This window comes from Chenopodium album, chromosome 8 (assembly GCF_948465745.1).
Source record: "Chenopodium album chromosome 8, dcCheAlbu1.1, whole genome shotgun sequence".
Lineage (NCBI taxonomy): Eukaryota > Viridiplantae > Streptophyta > Magnoliopsida > Caryophyllales > Amaranthaceae > Chenopodium > Chenopodium album.
This window is the reverse complement of record NC_137841.1, coordinates 64667402-64679950: the sequence shown is the minus strand read 5'-3', so window position 1 is coordinate 64679950 and position 12549 is coordinate 64667402. Positions and strand designations below refer to the sequence as shown.

The 12549-nt window shown below is 36.6% G+C and overlaps 2 protein-coding genes across 2 annotated transcripts; one reads left to right on the top strand and one right to left on the bottom strand.

The window, feature by feature from the left end:
• Positions 1–1717: 1717 nt before the first annotated feature.
• Positions 1718–4476, bottom strand: LOC145643193 (uncharacterized). The gene is made up of 2 exons (XM_081694347.1): positions 2165–4476; positions 1718–2105 (listed from the first exon to the last, which is right to left on the bottom strand). Exons 1-2 carry the CDS (start codon positions 4474–4476, stop codon positions 1718–1720), a joined length of 2700 nt encoding a protein of 899 aa, XP_081550473.1.
• Positions 4477–9741: 5265 nt separating this feature from the next.
• LOC145643192 (F-box/FBD/LRR-repeat protein At5g22660-like) lies at positions 9742–11185 on the top strand. The gene is made up of 2 exons (XM_081694346.1): positions 9742–9980; positions 10087–11185. The coding sequence occupies exons 1-2, from the start codon at positions 9742–9744 to the stop codon at positions 11183–11185; spliced, it is 1338 nt and encodes a 445-aa protein (XP_081550472.1).
• The last annotated feature ends 1364 nt before the right edge of the window (positions 11186–12549 follow it).

Below are 12549 nucleotides of genomic sequence, written 5' to 3'. Positions count from 1 at the left end.
ATTTGCCAATTAATCTCATGTAGCTTTCTAGATCCTCCATAATCTCTCCTTCTTCAGATGATAACTTTACCCCCTTTGGGAAAGGGAAGCTTGCTGCCGTGCATTCAGACATCCCAGAGTCTTTAACAATGTCGATGGTGTATTTTCTCTGGTTTATCATGGTTCCATGTTCACCTCTAGCAACTTCAATCCCTAAAAAGTATTTCATATGCCCCAAGTCCTTCGTGGTAAAAGCTTCATCAAGTCTTTGCTTGATATTTTTTATTGTTTCCTCATCATCTCCTGTCACCAAAAGATCGTCCACATATACCAAAATGATACAAATCTTTCCATTTTGCTTCCTGAGAAAGACAGAGCAATCCCTCACACATTGTTTGAAACCGTCTCCTAGTAGAAACTTTGTCAATTCAACATTCCATTGTCTAGATGCTTGTTTTAATCCATACAAGCTCTTTCTTAATCTGCATACATTTCCATCTTCATGTGTCTTATATCCTAGAGGCATCTTTAAGTATACTTCTGAAGGAGTTATGTCTTCGTCGTGTGCAATTACTAGATATATAATTGGATCAAATTATGGAGATAATTAAGTTCGTACATTTGGGTCGTCGTTTTGCCATAGCTAGAGGTACTAACGATCTTTGGACTAGTAAAATAGCCCAAAGCCCAATTGGACGGATCCTATAAGGTCACACAAAGGGGCTAGATCGAGCATTAGAGGACGAGGCCCATCACGGGCCTCATCACTCTAGGTGGCCGGCCATGTAGTGGATTAGAAGGAGTTTTGGGCTTCGTGCCCTAGTCTAATTATAATGAGATTATAAATAGACTAGGTGCCTAGGTTTGCAGCAAGGAAGTAATTAACTGATCAGTGAGATCAAACCCTAATTAGCAAACACGAAACCCAACCCCTCTCAAAGTCCTCTCTCTCACACGGCTCTCTCCTCCTCCTAGGCGCCAGTGGGGTGTCGTGGTGGTGGTGGTTCGTGCGGTGGTCGGTTGTCCGTAAAGGTGGTGATCGCGGTTTTCCTCAATCACTCGACCAATCTAGTATTGGTGGACGGCTCGTTCGAATCTCGTGGACTAAGTAGAGGAGCAACGCTTGGGGCTCTATTCTCTCCCTGATTTGCCTGTCGAATAGCTTCGTGGAATTCACGCGTCAAAGGTATGATTATGTGTCTTGTGTGTTATGCATGTGATTCTTGGGTTTGGTACTTGATTGAATATGATTCATGTTTTTCCGCTGCGTAGTACCTATAAACTCCTACAACTTCCTCATCCAGAAAGCCGTGCAAAAAGGCATTATTTATGTCAAGTTGATGAAGGTTTCATCCCCTCAAGGTCGCTAAAGCAATTAGCAACCTTACCGTGGCGAATTTGGCCACCGATGAGAATGTCGATTTGTAGTCTTTTCCTTTGATTTGCTTGTCTCCTCTGGCTACTAATCTTGCTTTCAGTCTTTCAACATTCCCATCTTTATCAAACTTCACTTTATACACCCACTTGCTATCAATAGCATGTTTTCCTTTTGGCAAGTGAGTAATTTCCTAAGTTTTGTTCTTCTCAAGAGCTTCTATCATCTCTTTCATTGCTTGAACCCAACTCGGGTGTTAGCATGCTTCTTTAAAAGTAAATGGCTCTTTAACATTCAAAACATTGTTCAAGGACACTACATAATCATCATCATAATATTCCTGGTTCTCCAAACTGCACATTACTAAATTAGCAGTTGCTCCTTCCTCTTCATTGCTTCTCTGTCTTTTTGTATCCATGACAAAATCACGGAACTTGGGTGGAAGTCTTCTTTCTCTTTCAGGCCTTTTTGGATCCGGTTCAACTTGATTGTCAACTGGCCTGGTTGTTTTTGTTGGGTGAGATCATCAATTTTATGCCCAATTTCCTTATTTGATCCTTCTACATATTCCTCCTGGTTGTTGTTATCATCATGTTGAGCATCTACATTCTCAAGAGGACTTTGTAATCCTTCTTCCATCTGAAGCATATCTTCTTCTATTGGAATCTGCACAGGCAAACTAACAGGATTCTGCTCATACTCATCTTGAGTTTGTTTGAAAGGAAAAATCTTCTCTTCGAATCTCACATTCCTACAAACAAATATCTTGTTAGTTTCAAGATTATATACTCTGTATCCCTTTTGATTAACGGGATATCCAAGTAATATGCATCTCGTTCCTTTCTGAGCAAATTTGTCTCCTTTTGTGTGACTCCTCCTTTTGTGTGACTGTTTGAAGCATAACAGAGACATCCAATCACCCTCAAGTGATTGTAATTTGGCTTTCTTTTCATAAGCCTTTCAAAAGGAACTTCCCATCCAATCACTGAACTAGGAAGCATGTTAATAATATGAGTGGCAGCCAATACACATTCAGCCCAAAATTTGCTCGGTAATCCTGCATGAATCTTCATTGCTCTTGCTGTCTCAATGAGATGCCTGTGCTTTCTTTCAACACGACCGTTTTTTTGAGGATTCCCTGCAACGCTTCTTTGATGTAAGATCCCTTTCATCCTGAACATCTCCGAGCACTCTTCTTGAAAGATTTTTGTACCATTGTCACTTCTTACTGTTTTCACAGTATTTTGGAAATGGTTCTCTATATAAGCTAAGAAATCAGCTAAGATATATTTCACTTGCTCTTTGTTGTGTAGCAAATGAGTCCAAGTGACTCTTAAATGGTCATCGAGAATAGTAAGGAAGTACCTTCCACCTGTTATAGCAACTTTTCTGTATGGACCCCAAAGGTCGATATGCAATAAATCAAATACATTTTCAGCAATTGAGTTACTAACAGGAAAAGGTAATTTATGATGCTTAGCCACACAACAAGCATCACAAAAAAACTCGTTCAAACCCTTACAGTCACATACTGATAAATGTTTCATCTTAGACAAGGAACCATGTCCTAGTCTTTGATGCATCAAGTTCAAACAAGGACTTGTTCTAGAATTTAATACAGTACTATTACATTTCACAAATCCACCTTGCTTATTCAACTCTACTCCTTGGTTGATCACTTGCTTCTCATTTCCTTGCTCGAGTTTGTATAAACCTCCCACCTTTCTTCCTCTTCCAAATATTCTCTCATCAGAACGGTCCTGAAACAAACATTCACCATCAATGAAAGTTACTTTCACTCTGTTCTGCTCCATCAGTCTACTCACTGAAAGAAGATTATGTTTTAACTCAGGAATATGCAACACATTCCTTATTGTTATTTCAGGACTTAAATTGATAGTCCCTATTTTCTTTACATATCTTATTGTTCCATCTGGAAGTCCGACCCTCACAGGTTTCTTTATAGTTCTGAGCTCACTGAACATTGATTTAGTGCTAGCCATATGGTCAGATGCACCTGAGTCCACCAACCATGATTGTTTTCCAAACATTTCATAATATGAGCAAGCATTATAGGATGAAATAATACCTGCAAAATTGCTGATATGTTGCTTGGTTCCAGAACTTGCAGCAGCTTCTTGTTTCTTTGCATTCATTACTTTCAGAACCTGTTGCACAACAGCATTTACTATACCATCTGATTGACCAAGGTCATCCACAGGTGTGTCCTGCACATAAGTTTCTTGTGTGTTCATTGCATTTGCAGCATGACTAGTTCCTGTACCTTGGGAATTCTTTCCCTTGGGTTTAGGTGGGTTCTTGAACCAGTCGGGGAAACCATGTAACTTGAAGAATCCTTCCATCATATGCCCCTTCATTTTACAATGATCACAGAAGTACTTCCTCATCTTTTCTTCCTTAGACTCTCTTTTCTGAAAAATCTGACCTCCTTTGTTGTCCTGGTCGTTGACCTTCCCTGTATTGCAATTATTCTGATGGAAACTTCCCCAACCTTGCTTCGTTGCAGCCATGGCACTCACATCTGCTCCCATCTCCATAGCAACAGAAATTTCTTTCTGCTTCTCAGATTGTTGAATCATATGAAATGCCTTGTTTACACTTGGCAATGGATCCATTGCCAGTATGTTCCCTTTCATATTATCATACCCTCTATTTAGACCCATAAGAAAGTCTATCACTTTGTTCTTTGCATCTCTCTCAAACAATTTCTTCAACATATTACACCTACACTTACTCATTGCACCACAACTACATTCAGGAAGAGGTTCAAGATTGTTTATTTCATCCCAATAACTTCTCAATTTTGCATAGTAATCACCAACAGAGAGATCATTTTGCTGTAAGTTATTTAGCTCTTTCTTAAGAAAATATAACTGTGGTGCATTAGTTTCCCCATATCTTTCTAACAGTTCATCCCAAAAAGCTTTAGAAGACTCACAAAGTAGTAGTTGTTGTGCTATACTAGGTGAGACAGAAGCTGATAACCAACACCTTATCATGTAGTCATTTCTGATCCATTTTTCATAATCATCAGGATCGGGAGAGGGTTTTGAGATCTTACCATTGATAAATCCCAGCTTGTTCTTGGCCCCTAAAGCCATTTTCACGCTTCTGCTCCAGTTCAAGTAGTTGTTGCCATTGAAGATGATGCTTCCCAAGGTAGTGCTGGAGTGATCCGAACCTCCGAGGTAGTAAGGATCTGCATATGGTAGTATCGTATCTTTGCTCATGCTGAACAGATTCTTGAGTCCAAAATCTGACTCAATGTCTTGAAATTTTTTTCCTTCCAGATTCAAGTAAAGATGAAATCTTTACAGATTTTGAGAGGGAATTTTAGAAAGATTAAAACTTTCTTGTTTTCTCTAATTGGTTTCAAGATTTAAAAATTTTCTTTGGTTAAAAAAAGATCAGAACCTGGTGATTGCTTTGATACCATGAGAAAAGTTTGAAGCTTTATTTCATTTTTTCTGTAAAACAAAGAATTTGGGATTTGTTTGACGGCGCAGCCACAATAATCACCTGGGCTCCTCACCCTAGATGGGATTTTACTTTACTTATATAGTGTCCATACACCAATTACATCATACCAACAAGAATAGAAACAGACAAAATTACATAATGCCAACACACACATAGTGCCAGCACAACAAGGATAAAAATATAATTTCTCTACAAATCCTTGCTCACTGTTCAAAATGTGCCTACAAAGAGCAAGGTTAACTTAAATTGAACATGAACAGATGTGGAATACAAGCTTAATAGTTTCACCTAAATTTTGATATCACTTCGAATACTCCATGATAGGAATATAGTATTTACAACTTCCCCTGGTGTAAATGGATGACACGTTTTGACCTTATTCATAAACTATTAAACTTTGTTCAGATTCTTATAAAGTTATAATAGTCTAATGATATATAGGTGAATAAGTTTTTGCATTAACAAACGTGATAAAAAAATGTGACATTTATCATTTATTTTTTAATCTTTTCATTGATGACAAATGTCAAATTTTTTTTTAAACTTATTCTCATTTTCAATCATAATTACATCCCTTGGTAATAAAATAGTGATTCCAATCCCTTGTACTACACTACTACGTATTATTATTTTATGCCCATTCTCATCAAACAAACAAGAAATTTTCTTAGGGTTTTCTACATAGTAATATATCCTTGAGGTATTAACTATCTATATTGTATCTCTTCGTATTTGGAATTTCAAATTGTACCCCCTAGCCGAATTAGTAACCACATAATACCCTCGGTCTTGATTAAAAACTAACGGGCGTTTGATTTTCCGTTTCTACCTCCCCCACCCACCACGACCAACACTCTCAAACCACCATTACCACCTCCTTATCTTTGCAGCCTTGAAAACCCAACCACACTAAGCCAAAAACCATCCCATCATCCAACAACCCTTGAAAAGCACCCACCATTATCGAAATCCCCTCTCAACCCTAAAAAACTCAACCCCATACAAAAACCTAGTCGTTTTGGAGGTGGTTATCGTGATTTAGGCAAGATCAAGAGATGTTTGTTGTGATTTAGGATGTTGGTTGTGACAAGTAATTGTGGACTTGCGGTTGTGATATCGTGGTGGTTTAAGTAGGTTAAGCTTCGTGATGTGATAGGAGATGATAATGAATTAATGATGGTTTCATTGTTTATAGAATTATAGGTGGTTTAAGGTAGAATTTGTCGAGGAAGCAGTGAGGGAGGTTAGTTATGCATTTGCAAATGCATAACAAATACTAAAATATTAAAAAGCACATGGGGGTGAGAGAAAGGAGGAGATAGATGGGTAAATGGGACCACTTTTTAAATGTACCGTTGAAAGCTTACATAATACCATTGACTATGTAGTGATATTGTTTCTATCGTAGTGATACTATTTCTACACGTAGTGAGTACCATTGAATGAATATATAGTACTATTACATACATAAATAGTACCATTGAAATGTTCAATGATACGGAGTACCATTTAATCATCTAGTGATACAATTGATCACCCAGTGGTACTACTCTAAATTCAGAAATGTATTTACGTGAAATGACCCCCATACCCCTCGTTATGCATTTACTCATACATAACTAACCTCCCTTTGGAAGGCCTTGAATTTGTTATATGCACTCGGTTGTACCGTATAACTAACCAAATTTCGACCCAATAATTTAAGCTCATTTTCTTTTTTAAATTATCCAACCACTTTTCCCTTTCATATATAAACTTAAAAAAAAACAAACCTAATTTTCAATTCTCCTTTCTCAATATCTTACTCTCTCACAAAGAATGTAGTTTACTAGAAATGATTGTAGGAATTTTCTAGGTGAAGTTCGAGTTTCAGGTTTGAATGTTGCAAAAGAAGGGAATAAATTTCAGTTTGGATTGGATTCTAATTTGAAAAACCGAATTAATTCGGTTTGGATTGGATTGAATTGAATCTTAATTCGGTTTGGATTCGAATTGAGATTTCCGAAACCGAATCAATTCGGAATGGATTCAGTTTTGGCTATAATCCAAACCGCAAACCGAACTTTCACCCCTACTAAAAATAATGAACAAAAACGTTTTAATATTTAGAAGATTGGTGAAATTACGTATTATTCTTGACAATTTTTATTTTTATTTTTTCAATTTGATTCAAACATCCAATCCCAAAACCCACTGTATGTTTTTTTTTTTCACTCTAGATAAATGTTATTTTCACTTTAACTAAGGGCCTGTTCACATTTATTTAATTTCAGTTCAGTTCAGTTCCAATCAATTCAGTTCATTTCAGCTTAAATCAGTTCAGTTCAGCTCCTAATTACCTTCTCTCATAAAATATTCATTTCAGCTCAGTTCAGTTCAGTTCAGTTCAGTTCAATTTAGCTCCAATCATTTCAGCTCAATTCAGAAAATGTGAATAGGCCCTAAATGTTATTTTCACTTTAACTTAAAGTTCTATATAAAAAAAAAAAGTTATTTTCACTTTAACTTTAATGAACACAATAATTTAGCATGACTCAAATTCAAATGAAAAACAAATGAGAGAAATTGATAACATAAACTTACGGGGCATTTGGATTGTGGGAATGAGAGTTTGGGGATTAAAAGGTGGGTATGGGATTGAGAATTAATTGATGGAAATACCGAATACATGAAAGTATGTCAATACTTTATTTGGATATTGAGTGGGAATATATAGAAAATAAATAAAAATTTTACAAAAATACCCTTACTAAGATTATTATTTCATTCTTTTCATTAATGGCAAAAATGTCATTTTTTTTTCTTATTCTTATTCCCATCCATTTGTTACCTACCGGCCTACCCTCCCTGGATAATTTTTTTTTTTTGGTGAAATAGAGGGGCAAGCCCCAAAAAAGAAGAACAGAGAATCACAAAGCTAGAAAGACAAAAACACAAAGAACAGAAAATAAAGAAAGCAAAATAAAAACAGCACAGCACAAGATTAGCTAGGCACGATCCTTAGGCACCAATCTCGCACGAGCTACTCCGCTTATATCCTCCAATAAAACGGCACGAAGACCCTTGGGGATCGCCTCAAAAAGCACTATCTTCTGTTCCGAGTTCACACCATAGTTGGCCAACCAGTCATCAGCTTGATTAGCTTCAATCGTCGCCTTCCACCCTTGACGAGAGATAAGAGCTTTACATTTTCAAACCATATGAATATAAGGAGAGTGTGAAGGAATATCCTCCACTAATAGACGCACCACCACCTCCGAATCAACTGACAATTGAACATGTTTATGCCCAGCATTCCATGCTATTGCCAAGCCTCGTAGCACTCCAAAGAGCTCAGCCTTGGTGTTCGAACATGTACCACAATGAGATGCAAAAACTTCGAATAACTCACCAGCTGCTCCTCGAATGAGACCACCAGCCCCTGCTCTGCTTGGATTCCCTTTAGACGCACCATCTGTGTTTAGTTTCACCCAACCAAATCTAGGAAATTACCAACGAATGAAAACCTCCTTGCGCCTCTTAGTATCATTAGCAGCCACCTTAAAGGGCTTGTCTAAGGCCCTCTTGATATCTCCAACTCGAGTTAAGATGAAAGTTATTGGGTCAATAGGCAGCCTTGGGTCACTAGCAAATATTTTCTCGTTTCTCCAACGCCAAAGCCACCACAAAGTCACAACAAAGGTAATCACTTTCTGTTCATCCACTTCTGAACCAGAATTATCCAGATTAAAAATAATCCAATCAGAACACGATCTGTCGAATTCGAGACTTGTGCGATTCATTCCAAGCTTAATCCAAATGGTGAATTCACCCCTAAATAATCTCATTCCCAATCCCTTTTTATTCACATTCTCGCCAACCAAATAAGGCTTATTTTTATATTAGTTTTGTGCCCGTGCGATGCCCAGATTGTTTATTAAATTTAAAGATATATTTTAATCTATATGTCAAATTTTAAAACATATCATTGATACAAAATTAGTTAGGAATTGACGTGTTTTTGTGACGATTTAAACTTGTAGACATGTAATGACAAATAATAATAATATTGGTGAATTTTTTTTTTTTTGACCTTGTCTGAAATGACTCGTGACCCGATTTGATTGACAGGTCTACACACAGTAATAAAATTATATTAGATTGTGAAGTATATTATTTTAATTGATTAGAATATATTATAAACCATGGATGTGGTACATTTTGAACTAATTCCTTTGCTCCAAAAAAATATTATGATACAAAAAATAAATTTATATGATAATTTATGACAGTAATAATCTATTTTTTTTAATAAAATTATAATTCAATTTGTACATATGAAATATTGATACTTTATCAAAAATAAAACTCTAAATTAACAATTTTATCCTAAAATTCTATCCAAATTTGATTGAAAATAAAATTCTAAACTATCTTTTTTATCTTACAAATTGAATTCTATATAATTCTATCCTACGTGGCACGACACTTGGCGAAAAGTTGGAACGCTAAGTGTCGCTATCTCGTCGCCTGGCTAAAAGTTTAGCTTTATATTTTCTATCCAAATTTGATTGAAATTAAATTTCTAAACTACCTTTTTTATCCTACAAATTGAATTTTATATAATTCTATCCTAAGTGTTTAGCTTTATATTTTCTATCCAAATTTGATTGAAATTAAATTTCTAAACTACCTTTTTATCCTACAAATTGAATTTTATATAATTCTATCCTAAGTGGCACGACACTTGGAGAAAAGTTGAAACGCCGGTGTCGTCGTCTCGTTGCCCGGCTAAAAGTTTAGCTTTATATATTAGTTATATATGATTGAGATTAAAACTTCCAGTCACACCTTCAATTCCCACTTACCTAATAGTCTACCACTCTCTGATAGAGTGAGCGTAGAAAATGGCCGAAACCAAAATTGTAGTTCATGAAGACGATCGATTGAGCTCACTTCCCGAAGAAATCCTCATCAATATTCTCTCTTTCCTTCCAATCCACTCCGCCGCCACCACCTCCGTCTTATCCCACCGTTGGCGCCACCTCTGGACCGGAGTCACCAGCGTTGTTATTGATTCTCGATCAGAACCCACCGCCATAATTGACCACATTCTACAGAAGCTTACATCTCGGAAACTCCACAAGTTTGTTCTCGATTTGGACGATTTGCCGCCGAAATGTGGAGAATATCATATTCACTACTGGGCGAGATGGTACTTATTCCTACTTTATACCCTCGTTTCTGTTCAGTTCTCAATCTCTGGTAACTTTGAATTTAGACGGTGTGTTTCAATGGCCCAAATGTAAGGGTTTACGTTTTCATCTGCCTAATTTGAAGAAACTTATCATAAATTACCTTGATGATATCCCTCTTTGGTTGGAGACTCTAATTAGGTGTTCCCCACTTTTGGAACTTTTGGATTTATTCTTCGAAGTATTTTCATATGCGGATTTGTCTACTTCTGTTGTGAATATAATTGCCCCCAATTTGAAGTCATTGTCTATAAGTATGTCATTTTATTTCTCGAGTTTGATTCAACACGCTAGAGTATGTATTGATGCCCCCAAATTGGCTAACCTTAAAATTCATGATTGTAATTCAATTTATTACTTTCTACGGAATCCAACTACATTAGTCAAAGCGCATGTTTACTTGGATAACATTGAGTCATGGCAGTGTTTAAATGAAGAGGATGAGGAGGATCATGGCTTGCTAGAAGGAGCACATAAAGAATATCTTCGCCAGATGGTCCAATTTTTTGGAGGATTGTCTAGTGTTAGCAATCTGAAGCTGAAGTTAGAGAGTCCGACCAACATATTCAGATATCGTAGTTTTGTGAATCTGCCAACCTTTTCTAATTTAACCCGCCTTGAAACAAAGGGCACTATGGATTTGTTGTGTTACTTACATTGTTTTCCTAACTTAGTGCAACTTGTGGTGTGTCTATGGTCACAACCCTTTCAAACACTTTCTTTTCTTATGAATCAAAGCTATTGGTTGCCACCGGATTCTATTCCAGATTGTTTATTAGGTAAGCTCAAGACTATACAATTAAGTGAAATACAGGGGACCGACGATACCCTGAGGCTGCTAGCGTATATTCTGAGTAATGCAAATGTTCTGGAAAAGCTTTACATAAGTCTTCGATTGGTAGAAAGGGTTAATCCAAAACATGAACGAGAAGAAGCATATGCAATGTGGAAGGAATCTCAGTTCTGTAAGTCGCTGTTTAAACTTCCAAGGAGGTCCTCAACTTGTGAGGTTGTGTTTTCTGGTAGCTTTTTCAGAGCATCAGGTAATGCCTTACCAGGCGGATACCTTAGCTGTCAAATGTATGTGGGCCGCTAAACCTAATATATGCAACTTGTTTTCCAAATGCAAGCATTCATGCTTATGGGTTGCAGCCTTGCAGGTATTGACTACAAAATTCTTAATTACTTTTGGTTTATGCATAATTGCATATAGTTTGGTTTAGGCTTAACAATGTTTCTAGAAATGGTGGATATGTATTAGGGTATTGTAGCCTTGCAATATAATGTATTGGTCTTTAACTCTTCTCTATCAAGTTTATATGTTAAATTCAAGTTATTGTACTTTTTTTATGGCTAAGCCTATGGTAATTTTATATTTATTAATGCATTATCCAAATGATTAGTAGTAATTATTCGGTAGAGTTTATAAAAAAGGGAAGCATTTTGCCTCCTGTCTTTTGGTTATGAAAATCATAGATATACATATATTTTTTTTCCTAGTAAAACTAAGCTAACAAAGTGTGTTCATGTTCAATCTTCAAGTTGCTCTTTGCTATATGTTTTGGTCTAAAGTCGGTGGCAGTTTTAAAATTTTGGAAAGAAAATGAGGAGCATGTCAAGTGCAAAATCTTTTCCAGAAATCACATGATGGTTTTGAGTCTTTTGACTCTTCAATTCTCGTTATATTTTCTGATTTGGAACATTTGTTGAAATTTTAGATTTGCTATGAAAGACTTAAGGGGAAGAAGGAAGGGGAGCAGGGAAAGAGTGAGTTGATCGAGAATAAGTGTGTGTAACAGAAAAATTTTGGCGGGGGCGTAGGGGAACTCCTTGTAGCATCAGAAACTCTAATGACTATGCAGACACATATCCAACTGATGATGGGATGGAACTCATGGAAGTGTAAAATCCCAGTCCTATTTCTCATTGCTACAACTAGTTGTTCTTTGTTCTTAACTTAACTCAGATTCTGCAGTTATTTATTTATTGGAAAATTTGTTCAAAAGGACCACTTAAGTGGCCTCTTTTGTTCAAAAGGACCTATTAACTATTAAGCCAAAAGTTGTTCAAAAGGACCAAATAACACATTTTGGGTTGTTGAGTGGGACCAAGTACTATTTTCAGGCTAGTCAACGCCGGACTCCGGCGTTGACCGTCACGTGCCTTGCACATGACTCTTTAAGTTGGGTAAAAAAAAAAAAAAAAAAAAAATTTACCCAGAAATCCCAATTACCCCCCCCTTTGATCCCATTTCTTCTTCTTTCTCACTCCTCGAACCTTACTGTTCATGGCATGAACTTTGCTCTGCCATTGTTGGTGAGATCAGAGCAGCACTTTAATAGGCTCATAAAGGTAAGGTCTTTTTGTTCTTCTCACTAATGATACAAGTGCACAAAATACAAGTAAAATAAGAAGTTGACGATTGTTAATGTCAGCTTGTTAGCTACTGCTAGATTCACA

Excerpts from the sequence above, each read along its gene's own strand:
- LOC145643192 (XM_081694346.1), top strand. The coding sequence starts at position 9,742 with ATGGCCGAAACCAAAATTGTAGTTCATGAAGACGATCGATTGAGCTCA. Across the intron at positions 9,981-10,086 it reads ACATCTCGGAAACTCCACAA|TTCTCAATCTCTGGTAACTT; the intron begins GTTTGTTCTCGA and ends GTTTCTGTTCAG.
- LOC145643193 (XM_081694347.1), bottom strand. The coding sequence starts at position 4,476 with ATGGCTTTAGGGGCCAAGAACAAGCTGGGATTTATCAATGGTAAGATC. Across the intron at positions 2,106-2,164 it reads GCATATTACTTGGATATCCC|GAATGTGAGATTCGAAGAGA; the intron begins GTTAATCAAAAG and ends ATTTGTTTGTAG.